Source organism: Ipomoea nil, unplaced genomic scaffold (assembly GCF_001879475.1).
Source record: "Ipomoea nil cultivar Tokyo-kokei standard unplaced genomic scaffold, Asagao_1.1 scaffold2144, whole genome shotgun sequence".
Classification (NCBI taxonomy): domain Eukaryota; kingdom Viridiplantae; phylum Streptophyta; class Magnoliopsida; order Solanales; family Convolvulaceae; genus Ipomoea; species Ipomoea nil.
The window spans coordinates 3,706,895-3,724,222 of NW_017618572.1; the positions used below are offsets into that span (position 1 = coordinate 3,706,895).

General features: G+C 37.2%; 1 protein-coding gene across 1 annotated transcript; it reads right to left on the reverse strand.

The window, feature by feature from the left end:
• Positions 1 to 8,486: 8,486 nt before the first annotated feature.
• On the reverse strand, positions 8,487 to 9,368 carry LOC109148649. Its single transcript, XM_019296386.1, has one exon. The coding sequence runs from the start codon at positions 9,366 to 9,368 to the stop codon at positions 8,487 to 8,489; it is 882 nt and encodes a 293-aa protein (XP_019151931.1).
• Between the last annotated feature and the right edge of the window lie 7,960 nt (positions 9,369 to 17,328).

Below are 17,328 nucleotides of genomic sequence, written 5' to 3' on the forward strand. Positions count from 1 at the left end.
TTGATAATCAATTTCTACATGCTTAGTCCGAGCATGAAAAATAGGATTTGCACACATGTATGTAGAACCAAGATTATCACACCACAACTTGGGAGTAGACATACCTGTCACGCCAACTTCACGCAGTAGAGAGAGAATCCAAATTACCTAAGCACAGACATCTGCTAGAGTTTTATATTCAGCCTCACTAGATGATCTAGCAACAGTTCTTTGTTTCTTACATACCCATGATATAAGATTGGTACCAAGAAAAACAACATAACCACTAGTTGATTTACGATCGTCAGGACAGCCAGCCCAATCAGAACCAAAAAAATTGTTAATTGCCATAATAATTATGGAAAATGACCTTGTTTGATTATTGAAAAATTCTTAAAAATTTTAACAAATTCTCCATTTTAACATTTTTTCTTTAATCAAAACAACAAAAATAAACTCAGCAATTTGCTCCGAACAGCTAAAAACTAAAACAACACACATACATTTTGAGTTAATATTTCCCAAACACCCCTAATAAATAAGTTTTTTCTTAAAAAAAAAAACTAAAATAAAAAGTTATTAAACTAAGACTTCTTAAATAAGAATCTTTTGGCTTCTCAATACGTGTCCATATTAATGGGCAAGCAATTATGTTTGAAAGGGGAGCATTGTTCCTCTTAGGGGTGGGCGTTTCGGGTTTCGATTCGGTTTTTTCCGGTTTCGATTTTGGCTTCGGTTTTTCGGTTTTAAAAAAGTTAAACCATTCGGTTTAACATTAAGGTTCGGTTCGGCTTAGGTTCGGTTTGAAACGGTTCGGTTTCGGTTCGATTTAAGATCCCCAAATTTCAACATTTCCTAATTTTTCGAACATACTACCAAACAATACATATTCACATAATCCAAATTCAAACTCTAAACATTATATAACAAAATAGCAATCCAAAGTTCAAACACAATGCTAAGTACTAATTACCAAACATCAGTTAACGTTTTTGCACAACCGACTCTTCAGTTGGAATATTTTTATTGATAAGATGAATAATCATCTATCTGTATAGTTGATATTAAAAGAACAAATGTCAATTACTATATAGTTAATTTTTGGACACAATCTGTCATTGCTAGTGCACTCGAAATATATTCCAGTACTAGAAAATAATTATAGTGCACTGTAAATCAAAATTAGAATGACTGTAAAGCACATTAAATTTATAGAAAAACATGAAACTAAGAAAAATACTGAATATTGTAAATATAACTCAAGTTAGATATAATTGTGAGGTAAAGAACAATTGCGACAAACAACAAAAGTGCAATGTAAAAAACAAGCTATAAAGAAATCAAATAAAAAATTTAAGGTTCGGTACCAGTAAGAATGAGAACTGAACGGTGGAGCAAGCATCAAGGAACTTGAATTTACTTCTTTATTATTATTATTATTATTATTATTATTATTATTATTATTATTATTATTATTATTATTATTATTATTATTATTATTATTATTATTATTATTATATTATTATTATTATTATTATTATTTATTAAAAAAATTATATAGCATTCGGTTAGGTACTAAACCATTCGGGTTTCAAAATCACGAACCGTTTAGTTTTCTATTACTAGTTCGGTTTAGTTCGGTTCGGTTTGGATAAACCGAACCGAAGTGCCCACCCCTAGTTCCTCTTATATAGAGGAGCTCAAGAACTCATCTTTCCAAACATTTTTTATGTGGGATCAAACATCATTTCCAAAGACGGGTTCCCCTTTGTCTCTCTTTTTTTTTTTTTTTTAGTTTATGTTTTTAAATTTTAATTTCATTTTGTATATAATTTTGTTTTAATTATTATTATATGAATAATATTATTATTGTAATTCTATTTTATTATTACATAATGACATAATAATAATAATAATAATAATAATAATAATAATAATAATAATAATAATAATAATAATAATAATAATAATAATAATAATAATAATAATAATATAAATTTTCTTTTAGTATATAATGACGGTGAGCACAATAATAATATAACCATAACTAAATATTCTTGTATTATATTCCGTGAGGCACAGTAATATAATATAACCATGATTAAATATTCTTGTATTCTATATTCTTCTAGGATTTCTATTACCATCATTAATTATTTCATAGTTTAGCATAATTAAATAAGTTGACCAATACAATGAGTTTGGGCGGGAAAATGCTAGAAGGAGGATTTTACTTTTAATTATACTAGTATTTACACTCGTGCGATGCACGGAATGAATTTGTTGTAATATATTAAGAATATATGAATCGATATATAATTATTTAAATTAGAACATCAAATATTATATAGTGCAATTAAAGATATGGTTTGGATCGTTTATATATTTTAATGTTATCATTGCTTGAATTTGTGAAAATAATTGCTCTAATTAATAGTAATGTCTAGATGTATGCATACGGTGCTATAACTTTGAAGATTTTATTTATCATTATTTAGTATTTTCATAAATTATACAAATGTGCTCGTTCTCTAACAACTCAGTTATAGAAACGAATTGGTATCCTTATTCATTTGTATGGAAGATATATTTTTTTGTCTAGATATATAGCAATTTTTTCATTTAAAAAAAAAACTTAATATCACCGATTATATTTACACATTATTGAAACCTCTTTGTAGACGACATTGGTAGTGACAACACAATCTTATTCATCTTCGTCTAGAGCTAACACCTTCAATCCATCAGGACAGGTTACTTGGGTTTAAATATATAATGGTAGAATATTACTCAATTAGTTATCCTTTTATATTTTCAGTCAATTAGTGATATCAAATTAATTTTCAGCAAATTATTCTTTTTTATTTTCAGTCAATTAGTCAATAAGAATATCAAATGCAGTGATATTTTTACCTAATTATCGTTCCATTTTTAATTGATGATGTAGATATTATTATTGAAATATTTCCGTTCCATTTTCAATTTACCTTTACTATTGTTTAAAATATGTATTTACTATTGATAATGTAGAATATTATTATTGAAATATTTTCCTCCAATTTTTAATTTTCATTCCATTTTTAATTAAAATGCAATGATCTGACCATTTTTTTTATTTTAGTCAATTATGGATCATTTTTTATTTGCAGGCAATGATTAATATTTATTTCCTTTTATATTTTCAGTCAATTAGTAATATTAGATTCATTTTCAGTCAATTATTTTTTTTATTTTCAGTCCATTAGAATATAGATGTCGTGATTTTTTACCTAATTTATGTTACATTTAATTTGATGATGTAGAATATTATTAATGAAATATTTTTGTTCCATTTTTAATTTACATTTACTATTTTTTAAAATATGCCTTTACTACTTGATGATGTAAAATATTATTATTGAAATATTTTCTTTCCATTTTTAATTTTCCTTTACTTCTAAACAAAAAAAATAAAATAAAATTGGACATCTCACTACTTGCCCACATTGATGGGCAAGCAATTATGTTTGTAAACATTTTGAATAGCTCATCTTTCCAAACATTTTCAATGTAAGATCAAAATGATCCCACATCATTTACAAAGGGAGCTGGTGGCTCGCCTTTGTCTTTAATAGGTGGAAAATACTAATTCAAAAGGAAAATATAATAATATAGACTGCAAATGAAAGTATAATTTGTATTTATAGGTGGAAAATACTTTTTTTTTGATCAGTGAAGAGGGGATACCCATCTAAGAAACTATATAACAGTAACAGATCGTTGTTGTGATATTCGTCTGATCGACGAAGCTCCCATCCTGTCAAGGGCAACCAAGTCCTCAATCTCCCTCGGCGGAAAATCGAGTAAGTGATAGCCAAACTGATGCATCGCCGCCCACTTCGCCAGCTTGTCAGCGAGTTGATTCTGTTCTCTGTAAATATGCATAATTTTCACTTCTGTGAACCTCTTCGTTTCTTTAACACACCGACGAACAATATTATTGTGTTGAATCTGCCCGTCATCACCCGCCCTTAGCCCCTCCACTAACAACTTTGAATCGCATTCAAGGATTATTCGTCGCGCACCGTAATCCTTAGCCATGCGCAAGCCTTGTAGGATGCCCCACGCTTCCGCCACTGCACTCGAACATCTACCAATTTTGTAGATGAAGCCTCTACGCCAGTTACCATGATTATCCCGAAGGACACCTCCGCAGCTTGCCTGGCCGTCACTCTTGCAACTGCCATCCGTATTTAATTTTAACCATCCCTCGTCTGGTTTATCCCACGTCAAAGCGGCTTCGTCTCCCCGAATATGCCTCGGCATCGGCCATCATCTCCCTTTAAAAGCCGCAGCTCTCTCACCATCGCATCTCCGTAGCCAGTCCACTATCTGGTCGAATGGCAAAAAGGTGCCATTAAAAACCGCCTCGTTTCGCCATTTCCACAGCCACCAAAGTCTGACTCCAAACCGCTCTGGCCATCCGTCCCCAAAACCTTGCTTACAATCCTCCTGCAGGTTCATCGTAAGCCAGCTTTCCCAGTCGAGGTTGCGCATGGCCTCCTCCGTTCGTCGCTGTAGAGACTGTTTCCAAATACGGTTCGTGGCGTCACAGCGTCTAAATAGGTGATCCAAGTCTTCTCGCTGTCCTGCACAAATATAACAACATTCATTAGAAGTGATGTGTCTCCTAGTGCGTTCATAATTTGTTAAGATTCTCCCATGCATAACCAGCCAGATAAACATCGAGATTCTTGCCGGAACTCTTAACGCCCAAATAAGACCCCAAACTTTGTCAACTTCCTGTTTTACAGAAGTATCCGCCCACCCATACGCTGATTTAATCGAGAAATACCCCCGAGGATCTGGACTCCAGTCCCACCCGTCTGGAATGTTCTAATCCGCTAGGCAGAAATCGGCGAGGCGCTCCATTTCTTCAGTGGGAAGAGATCTCTGTAACTTCTCCCATTTCCAGCCTCTTACCTTGTCCCAGTAATCTTCCACGTTCGCGTAAAGATCTGGGAGGCTCAGGGTGCCACATAACTTTTCATATAGAGGTTTTGGTGTAAGCCAGGGGTCCATCCAGAAACGAGTCGATTTCCCATTGCGAACAACACGCGTGAGCCCACTCTCTAAGGTTTCTCTAGCCGCGCTTATCCCTTTCCAGGCGTTGGAAGTATTTCTTCTACGTGTGGTGTCCAGGTGTGAGCCAGAGCTATGGTGATATTTCATAATAAGCGTTTTTGCCCAGAGCGCATTAGGTTCCGTTTTTAGCCTCCAGCAAAGCTTCATCATACAAGCCTCATTCATGGTCTGCAGTTTCCTCAAGCCCAAGCCTCCACATGTTTTATCCGTAGTGATTGTGTCCCAGACCACCAGACTCATCTTGTTGCTCCCGGATTGTTCATCGCGGCCCCATATGAAACGCCTGGTCCTTTTCTCAATCTCCAAGCAGACACCCTTAGGGAGGGCTGCCGTTTGCATAGTGTAAATCGGGATGGCGTTCAGTACCGATTTTGCCAAAGTCACACGCCCGCCTAGCGAGAGAGTCTTTGTTTTCCGTCCTTCCAGTCTGGCAGAAATCCGATCTAAAAGGCCTACATAAGTATTGCATGTTACCCGGCCATGCACAGAAGGCACACCAAGATATCTCCCCAGATCTTTCATTTCTGCGATACCCAACTTTGCGGCTATTTCTTGTGCAACTCCGAGAGGAGTATTTTTCGAAAAAAATACTTGTGATTTAGTAAGACTAACTTTCTGCCCCGAAGCTTCACAAAAAGACTTTAAACAATCCTGGACCACTTCCACTTGCTCGTATGTCGCCTCGGTAAAAAGGACCATGTCATCTGCAAAACAGAGGTGAGATAAAATGGGCCCCGATGGGGCCAATTTGATACCTTTCCAAACCTTATTGTTCACCTTTGATGCAATTAGGTGGCTGAGCCGTTCCATACACAAAACAAAGATAGCCGGGGACATTGCGTCGCCTTGACGAATACCCCTCTTTGGTGTGAACTGTTCCAATCGGTCTCCGTTCCAAATTATTGCCAACCTGGACGAAGAAATGCAAGTCATTATAACATTAATCCAAATATCATTAAAACCTACCCATTTCAGAGTGTCCTTAATAAACGCCCAAGACAGGCGGTCATAGGCCTTCTCTAGGTCCAATTTAATAGCCATATAGACCTTTTTCCCCTGGGCCTCACGCATGGTATGAATTACTTCCTGGTACACAATCACATTGTCCGAGATTTGGCGCCCTGGTACAAAGCAGCTTTGGTATGACCCTACGACTTGGGGTAGAATCCTCTTCAACCTATTTGTAATTGTCTTTGTTTGAATCTTGTAGCTCACGTTACAAAGACTGATAGGCCTGAACTGCTTGACCATCTCAGGGACCTGCACTTTTGGTATTAGCGCAACTAGGGTGTCGTTCACTCCTTCCGGGAGCCTGCCAGTACTAAGGGCGTTCCTGACTAGCTTGAAGATACTGTCCCCAGTAACTTCCCACGTATGTTGATAAAAGCCTGCTGGTAGGCCTTCCGGGCCCGGAGCCTTGAATGGTTTCATGTCGAAAACTGCTGTGTAAACTTCCTCCTTTGAAACTTCACTGTTAAACACCCTTCAAGTCGTCTGGCCAATGCGTGGGAAGGTGTCGCCAATGCTTGAAACGTCTACTCCGTCGGTGGGCTCGGTGAAAAGATATAAAAAGAAGGTCCTGACATGATCCCGCAACTCATTACCCTCCGGCATCCACATCCCGCTGTCATCCTTCAGCCCCGAAATCTTGATACGCGATTTTCACACTGTGGCCGCAGCATGATAAAATTTTGTGTTTCTGTCCCCCGACTTTATCCATTCTTCTCTGGACCGCTGGTACCACATAAGCTCTTCCTGGTAAAGGGTTTCTTCTAGTTGTGTTTGCAGGTTCCTCTCGAGTCTACGCAAGCCACTATGTGATCGACGTGCCAGGATCTTTTGGATACCACCAATTCTGGATAGCAAGCTTCTTTTGCGCGTGTACACATTTCCAAACACATCCCTGTTCCAACTACTGAGACCGTCCGTTACCCGCCGTATATTATCTGCCAAGTTTTCTTCGGGGCTCCAGATTCTTCCGACTACCTGTTGCAAGTCCTGGTGGGTAATCCAAGCAGCCTGAAAATGAAAGAAATTTAATCTATTAGAACACTACCTCCCATAGAGTCGAATTAATAGAGGCGCATGGTCCGAGGCAACACGAGGTAAGTGTTCCACCACAGCTTCTGGGTACCGGCCGCGCCATTCAAGATTACACATCGCCCGATCTAGTCTGGCCCCCTTTGCCCCATCTGTGGATTCATGTTTGACCCAGGTTAATTTTGGTCCCGAGTAGCCCATGTCAACAAAACCCTCTTCATTGATCCAATTTACAAAGTCCGAGCTTCTTTGGGCAGAAAAGGAGACATAATTGCTTGTTTCATCTCTCGTGATAACGGAATTAAAGTCCCTAGCCACCATCCAAGGGCCCTGCGGGCCCCGTTTTGACTAGGACAAATCTCTCCAAAGCCGGCACCTCAGATGATGGGCCGGACTCGCGTATACCGGCGCAAACACCCATGGTGGATGCCCGCTCTGGGTCACCTGTAACAAAATGAACTGTGGATGAGTAAACAAAATATCGATATGTATTGGTTCCTTCCAGAAGACCCAGATACCCCCGCTGAAGCCCACAGCTTCCACGCGAATCCAGTTTGAAAATCCGAGCTTCGAACAGATATTATTGGCCTGAACCCCGGAGACTTTCGGTTCAAAAAGACCCAGGATGCTCGGCTTATAAGTCTGCAATAAAAATTTTAGGGCACGGTGGACCACCCGTCCACTCGCCCCTTGGCAATTCCATGTCAACAGATCCATAAACATAAAATAAAAGGATAAGAAAAAACAAACAGAAATCCAAATGGGATTACAGAATCAAAAGGCGAAGACAAAACAATCCAAACCTCAAAGGCCGATACTGGCCTCATCACCCTCTTGTGGCATTTGGTCCCCGTCTATCTCCATCACCGCATCGCCTTCATTGTCGTAGCATATTGGCGGGTCTGTATGGTGTTCCTTTGCTCATCCCCGACCCACACTCTTGCAGAGTGGACAATTAAGCCACCTTGCTCGCCTCTAACAACAACATGTTCGTCCGCCTCCGCCGCCCTCCGAGAACCCCCTCCATTTACACGCTGAGAACGAGTGGTCGAAGCTTCCGCATTTTCTCGCGGTCTACGCACTACAGGTGGTGCATTCTGGATCTGTTTCTCTACCACAACCACATTCGGTCTCCTCATAACATTCCCCTCAGTCCTCTCTGCGCAAGCCCTCTGCCGCGGATCTAAGTTGCGTTCCAGCTTCTCCACCATCTCCTGCTCCGCCCCAACAGGTCCCCCCTCAGCGTCCCGTTCTTCCTCCCCTTCTGCCAAGGCCGCAAATCTGGTAGCTTGAGCAAATTGGGTCTGGCCATGCATCGCCGCCTGTCTCCCTTCTTCAACTCCCTAGTTGGATTTCTCATGTTTTCGACCCCCATTTCTGCTTTTTCGCCTTGGCGCAATCATCCATGCGCCAAACGGTTCTGCTCCGATTATAACTCCACGTGATTCCCCTGAGCCTTTGCATTCCGTCTCTCTGTTCGGAGCATCATCGCATGCATTCGCAGGTCTGACTGCTTTGGGGCAATCATCAGGTGTATGTCCATAAATACCACATTTGAAACACACCAAATGGATGCCCTCATAAGCCAGCGATCTCACACGTCCCTTATACTTGAACTTCGAAATCAATGGCTTTGATATATCAACTTCAACGCATATTCGGGCGAACATCCCTCGTGACATCATGCTTGTGGCTTGATCAACTCGGATCGTTCTTCCCACCCTGTTCCCCAATTTCCTGAGAAAGATTAGACTATAGTACTCAGCAGGTAGACAAGGAATTCTTAACCATACTAGGACCTTTTCTGTGACGTCTGAGAACGGATCAAAGTCTGGCATCCATGGTTTGACGATCAAATAATGGTCCATGACCATCCATGGACCCTCAAAAATGGCATGTTCCAGGTCTTTTACCACTCCAAACCGCACTATGAAGTACCCGTTGTCAATCGCGATTAGCTCCATCTTTCCCTTCGGTTTCCACATGGACGTCAGCCGGCGCAGTAAGTACGTGTACCCGATCGATCTACCCATACCTTTGACGATAATCGCCAACCTCCATGGCGCCCTGATCTGTCGAATCTCCGCCTTCGACAGACGTATTGTTGGGCATAGCGGATCATCATCCTCCTCGTCCGACATTTCCTCCTGGTCCAGTCTTCCTGCGCATCTACGTCCCCCGGCGATTCCTTCGACTGGCCTGTCACGGTTTGGGCGTAGCCGCATTGTTGAAAAAATCTCTAGGCGCCTGGGGACCGCCTAGGGCGCCTGGGGACCGCCTAGGGCGCCTAGGCGGGCGCCTAGAACGCCTAGGCGGGCGCCTAGACCGCCTAGGAGGCTGGGCACCTAGCGCCTAGGCGCTGATTAATCGGCACCTAGGCGCGATTTTTGCAACAGTGGGCGTAGGTCCGCCTTGCGACCTCCGAAACCTGAGATACAACGGGAATTGTTAGTGGGTTCGACGTTTCCCTCTCACCTGATACCTGCATGGTCAATGGCGCCACTGGCGCCCCCATGTCCTCAATTGGTGTCTCCAAAACAGCATCGACTTCCGCAGAGAAGCCCGTCATCAGATCCATCGAGGTGTCTACCGCCTCACCGAAGGTGGTTTTGGCCTTCTTCGTGCTTCGCTCAAGCAGATCGCGATCCTCCTCCGACCGTTGGCTAGAGAGCGTTTCCTCATTCACGATTCGTAGGACCTAATTGAATGTTAGTACATTTGAGAATATAGGTGGAAAATACTAATTCAAAAGGAAAGTATAATAATATGTAATTAAGGTAATAACAGTATTATTATTATTATTATTATTATTATTAAATGAATGATATTACAGAAATGTCCCTAAGTTTTGGGGGAAACTGGGCTAGGAGGATTTTACTTATATATATATATATATATATATATATATATATATATATATATATATATATATATATATATATATATATATATATATATATATATATATATATATATATATATATATATATATATATATATGAATATATATATATATATATATATATATATATATATGTGTGTGTGTGTGTGTGTGTGTGTGTGTGTGTGTGTGTGTGTGTGTGTGTGTGTGTGTATATATATATATATATATATATATATATATATATATATATATATATATATATATATATATATATATGTACATATATATACATTGAGTTCAACCTAATCCACATGTTGTTCATTGTTTAATAGTCATTTTTCAATAAACGTATTCTACTAACAAATACCCACATGTATACTTCTCATACTAACAAGTACACAAATTTAGCTCTTTACTTGTCCATAATGTAGCACTCTTAGTTCTTATTGTTATATAATTGTCAAACTTCATTAAATATATGTTTATTTTTTTACATTTAGAATCAATTTTTACGTTAAAAACGACATTCACAAGGAGAGAATAAAACTTTAACCATTGATGTTGATTTTAAATGACAAAATAAGCACATAAAACTGTTTATAAATGGAGTTTAATAATTATATAATATTAGGGACTGAAAGTGCAACATAATAGATAATTAAGCTAAGGGACTAAATTTGTTTAAATCAATTAACGTAGACCAAATTTCTAAAAGTGAAGCAATTCATGGACTAAAAATGTTATTTTTCCTATATTTTATGGTTAATTAGAGCTCTCTAGATTAAACTTCTTGTTTCTTGTTAGCTTCCAAAAAAAACATTCCTAAGCTAATGTTTGAAACATTTTTGTTGAAAAGCATAAAGATTCTTATGCTTATAAACCCACCCAAATCAAGTTCCTTCCCTACGGATAATTTAAGTTATAGGGATTACCAAGCTTTGAAAAAACAAATGAGAAAGAATGATTTAACTCAATAAAATTTTTATTTATTATTTTTTTAGAAGTCAATAATTTTACCTAATAAATAAAACATAATTGTTATAAAAAAAAAAAAAAAAAAAAAAAAAAAAAAAAAAAAAAAAACTTTAAAAAAGTTAAAGATAGATGGAAGTAAATTTGAAAAAAAAAAATTGTTAAAACTCTTTTTCCTATAGTTTTGACCCTATGTTCCTAATTACTCCACAAGAACCAGATTTATGTATGACAACTGAGATGCATTAAAGTACCGTCATTGTGTTTATGCAATAAGATTGTGACTTTGAAGATGGAATTATGTACTTTTGGAGCCTTGCTTTGTTACTCATAAATATACTAATATCCAAACAAAAATCAACAAATCAGAGTGGCGTAGCGGAAGCGTGGTGGGCTCATAACCCACAAGTCCCAGTATTGAAACTTGGCTCTGATATGAGTAGCTTTCGAAATGTTTTTTTTCCACATTGGGGATGTAGCTCAAATGGTAGAGCGCTCGAGGCACGGGGTTTGATCCCTCGCATCTCCAAAGTTAAGTTGTTGATGTTGTGATCTGATTTTTGTTGAGTTTACTTTATTGTCAAGATTTTCCCAGGATTGCATAATATTTATTAATGTTATAAATATATTCAATGGACATTTATTTGTAATGGACATAACGGATGATTTTATGGCTCATTATGTTTATTTATGTCCTTTTGTATTAGTGTGGAAGTGTATGTATTTCATGTATCATATAGCATATGATGAACACACAGATGAATACAAGAGATGATTCTCCCTTTCTCTCTTTTTCCCTTATCTCTCTATTATGATTTTACTTTTAACACGTTATCAGCCCTTTTGCTCTACATACTTGATGAACCATTGATGAAACAGAGTCGGACATTTATTTGTAATGGACATAACGGATGATTTTATGGCTCATTATGTTTATTTATGTCCTTTTGTATTAGTGTGGAAGTGTATGTATTTCATGTATCATATAGCATATGATGAACACACAGATGAATACAAGAGATGATTCTCCCTTTCTCTCTTTTTCCCTTATCTCTCTATTATGATTTTACTTTTAACACGTTATCAGCCCTTTTGCTCTACATACTTGATGAACCATTGATGAAACAGAGTCGTCCGATCATCCTCATGTTTGAGCGATCACCATCGGAAGGCAGACGAAGGTTCTGATGAATAGGATCTGCCATGTTTTGGCACCAACAGGATTCTGGTGAGCCGGAGTGTTAGACGCAGAGCACCACGTCGATCATTGTTGTCACCTTCACCTCCACCGTTAGGTCACCAAAGTAACAGGTTCTCGTCTGTGTTTGTGCCTGTGCAACGCTAATCATCGAAGCAACCTTCTGATCTGGAGTCATACGCACTACCACTGAAGCAACCTTCTAATCGGAAGAATGGATGAAATCCCGTAGACCCAAAATCGAGCCTAGGTTCTGTTCGAGATCCAGTGCGCCAAAAAAAACTCAGGCTGCGCACCACCATCTTGAAAATTTTCTGGCAGCCGATCCTCAATCTGGCCACCGTCGAGTGATCGTAGGGGAGAGGAGACCCCAACCATTTCATCAGTTCCATGATTAGACTTCCGGATCGCCGCCACAACCATCATCGACGAAGCCCTAGCCAAATCGCAAGAATACTGCCGATCATCTCCCTGCTGATGGCGATCAACCTGAGACCCCGGACGAAGGCTTGCGCGACGGAGACGAACCTGAGCGCCGGTATTCCGTCCGCTGGCGACGGGAAAAATAGCCGAAGTTTTTTTTGTGTTTAAAAAAAAAAAAAAAAAAAGAACGCCAATTTTCTCCGCGTTGGCTTCGTCTCCTCTTTGCTTTCAATTCCTGCCGGAGGTGCATGTGGAGGCTATGTTGTCTGTTCCTGACCATTTTATTCGCACTGCTCGGTTTTTTTTTGGAATTGTCACCACCGGTGTGGGAGGACGGCTGGGCCGAGATTCATTGTTCTCCGATCGTGAAAAATTTCGGTCGCTTAGACTTCATGACAGTTGCGTGCTGTGGCAACATAACGGTGCAATTGCAAACCAGGTTCCTTCTCTTCAATTCCACCAACTCTTGATGCTAGCCATAATTGTCCTGATCTAGTGATGAATAATTGAATCTATGCATATCGTTAATGATTTGAATGTTATAGTTTCCTGGTGCAATTTTTTGTCAATGCTTGATACTGCTTGTTGCTTGGGAATGGTGCAACCGAATGTTATAATTTTGAACAATTAAAATAATATAGTTATTGTGCATTATGTTATTTAATTGGTGGTTCAAAATATGATGTGAATTCTTAATGACATTTTTTTTTCAAAATACTTTGAAAGAGATTTGTTGCTCCTAATGCCTAAGTGAATGCATTTACATACTAAGTAGACAGTTAATGTATAGAATTGCCAAACTGATGTAGTTTTTTTTTTTTTTTTGAAATATGGCGTACCAGTATATTAATTCAAAAATTGAATGATAGAGTCAGGAGGGATTAAATCCCAGTACATAGAATGATCCTGATCATGGGCTAATCTAGCAAGAGTATGCGCATGTAAATTTAGAGTTCTTGGAATAAAACTAAGCGAACAAAAAACGAAACTATTAATAGCTATCCTGCACTGCTCAATCACAATTCCAACATAAGATAAGTTCGGTGTAGTTACTGCATGAACCGCATTCCTGAAGACAAGACAATCTGTAAGAATATCGACCTCGTTCTCGTTTCGGTCTTTAAGCCAGGACAAGGCTTCCTTGCATGCTAGTGCTTCTGCCATAAGAGGAGTTAAACACCCCGGGAGTTTTCCGTTTGCCGCTGCTTTGAACAAACCATTCGGATCGAGTAAGACCGCCCCATAGGTTGCATCTCCCGTCCCCGGATCGTATCCGGCGTCGACGTAGCACGTCGTCCGCCCGGCTGCCATTGTCTGCACCTCGCCGGTTGGTGCCGCTTCTGGACGAGAATGAAGTGCCGTGTAGCTCGCCTCCCCCGCAGCTGCACGGCGCCACACCACCTCCGGCCTCCGTACCGCATGTTGCCAGACCGCCTCGTTTCTGGCCATCCATAAAAAATAGAGGACCCCCACAACGCGTCTGACCTGTTCTCCTGTGAGCATATCCATAACAGTCATAAGCCAGTTCGGGAAAGATGTTGAAGAAATATTCATAATAGGCAATCCCGAAATATTCCACACGGCTCTAGAATAATCACATAAAACTAATGAGTGCATAACATTCTCATTTGTAAGACCACACAACATGCATGTTGGGTTCACATCTACCCTCTTTATAATCAAATTTGCTGTGGTTGGGAGTATATCACACACTGCTCTCCATAAAAAAGTTTTCCACTTAGGGGGGACTTTCAACTTCCACAATGTAATCCATCTATCAAATTCTCCCAAGGTGTGATTAAATTCTCCCATTAGACGCCTATAAGCATCTTTTACAGTCTAGCAACCATTCGCATCATTATGCCAATACCATGTGTCTTTATAGTCTGGGCTCACAGGTATTCTCAAAATACGATCCACATCCTCAGGCTCAAATAAATCTGTTAAAATATGAGGGTCCCATGTTTTTGTTTGCTGGTCTATTAAACCTGCAACAACTGCATCCCTTAATGCTTACAAGCCAAAGCTTAATTTTCCCCGCAGAAGTCCAACAAGGCCGGGGAGGTTCGCGTCGTTACTCAAAATAGTGTAAACACACATGCATACAAGACTAATCAATGGATTGTGACAACATCCTTCATATTCATATAAATGTATTCCAATCAGTTTGACACAGTGGTGACAAATAAATTCATAAATGCATATATACAAGGCTATTGACAAGTCATATGTTTAGGAAGTAGAGAATAGTGTGCCCACTTCAAGCATACATATAAACATAGCAGCAAGATATACATGATTTATGGATGAGTTGCACCTTTTGATACAATCTCAATATATTATCATGACCAACTAACATATTCACATGTCGTGGTGCAGCACATTCACTGCATTATGCTACACATAACTACATCAGTTTGGCTAGAGAGCGTTTCCTCATTCATGATTTGTAGGACCTAATTGAATGTTAGTACATTTGAGAATATAGGTGGAAAATACTAATTCAAAAGGAAAGTATAATAATATGTAATTAAGGTAATAACATTATTATTATTATTATTATTAAATGAATGATATTACAGAAATGTCCATAAATTTTGGGGAAAACTGAGCTATAGGAGGATTTTACTTATATATATATATATATATATATATATATATATATATATATATATATATATATATATATATATATATATATTTAATAATTATTTTAAAAAATGAGTTTTCTTTTGTGCATTTAGTTTATACTTCATTAGTTTTAATTTATTTATAAGATAGAAATAGTAAGTATTTACAATGACAACCCAAAAGTATATGTGAGTTAAGTTTTCAAAATTTACACTTATCATGTGTGTGGGAGGGAGGCAAAGAATAATTTTTTATTACAAATGGGAATCTAACGGTGGATATAGTAATCTGTGATCATATATGCCCATCTTAACTTTGAGGAGTTAATACCAGTTGGAGTCCTCCGAGTTTAAACCAGTTGGAGTCTAGCAATATAAATTATAATTAGAAAAATTATATTATAAAGTTTGCCTAAATACATGTTAATAAATTTATATGCATATACAATGTATTATACAATCATATAAGGAATTTTGTCAAATTAGAGTTTAAATTTTACTCATACAAAATTTAAATTTAATTTTTTTTTAAATTTCTTAATATAATTATCTTAGTTAGTATTCATATTGTTTGAATTATAATATATAAGTCAAGCACTTTGTAGTTTGTACTCAAATGGCATGTAGTGTGTTTTCCCATGTGAGAGGTCATGGGATTGAGCCTCAGTAGAGGTGTGAACAAATCGTATAATATATATATATATATATACAATCAGTTTAATTATGCAAATTTTCTTTTTTCTTTAAAAATATAAATCAAACCGAGAAAAAAAAAGGACCCGAACTGTAAGTAGAATTTCTCACCCCTAATTGTAGGTTCTTTTAATTACTATTATTACAATTCCGTTAAGTAAATTTACAAATTTATCAAGATATTATTGCATGTTCGTTAAATTACTATTGCAAGTTGATTAAGACACTACTGCAAGTCCTCTGAAAAAAAAAAAAAAAAAAAAAAAGTCACTACGATAAGTTCATTAAGCCATATATGCTCGTCTGAAACATTATTACAAATTCATTAAATTAATAATGCATACTCATTAAGCGACTATTGTAGGTACAGTAAGTCATCATAGGTCATCTATATTATTACTATACCACACATTTATTGTAAGAATATATTGAAAAAATATATCAATATGAGTGAATTTAAAATATCTCTATGAGATATTTTTAACGATATTACTTTTATAGATTGATTTTAAATGCATTTAAGCAATGTTTGGTTCATTATATTGGCAACATAGCCAGTCACGTTGCCAGGAATTGAACTCGGGTCTCCTGGGTGAAAGCCAGATATCCTAACCGCTGGACGACAACGGAACGCTTCCATGGATCATCTGTTGAAAATCATCTTATTATATATGGAACTCCAACTATATTATTATATATTGATTATATTCACTACATTGTCTATTATCTTTTTTGTGCACTACTTTTTTAATTAAATATCAAAGTTATAATACAAAATAATGCTATATATATATTTACCAAGTATTTTATTAATACCATGAAAAAATTAAAAAAAAATATAATTACTAAAGTCAATCATATTAATTACTTGAGGGATTTGTTGACAAAGAGAGTATTCAAATCACACAACAAATTGAATTGAGAACTATCTCGCAATATTCTTGTTTGACAATCAGCAGTTAGCAGTTAGCGTTAGCAGATTTGACCAGCGAATTATATCAACGGTTGGTAAAAAGATATTTAATAATAATAATAATAATAATAATAATAATAATTATTATTATTATTATTATTATTATTATTATTAATATTATTATTATTATTATTATTATTGTTTTAAATAAAAAAAAATATGATTAAATCAATCATATTAACTACTTGGGGGATTTATTAACAAAAAGAGTATTCAAATCACACAACAAATTGAAGTGAGAACTAGCTCGCACTGTCCTTGTTTGACAATCAGCAGTTAGCGGTTAGCGTTAGTGGATTATATTAGCAGATTTGACCATCGAATTATATCAATGGTTGGTAAAAAGATATTTGAAAATATTAGATGTTTAGATTAACATGTAAAATGACCTAAGGGTATAATAATAATAATA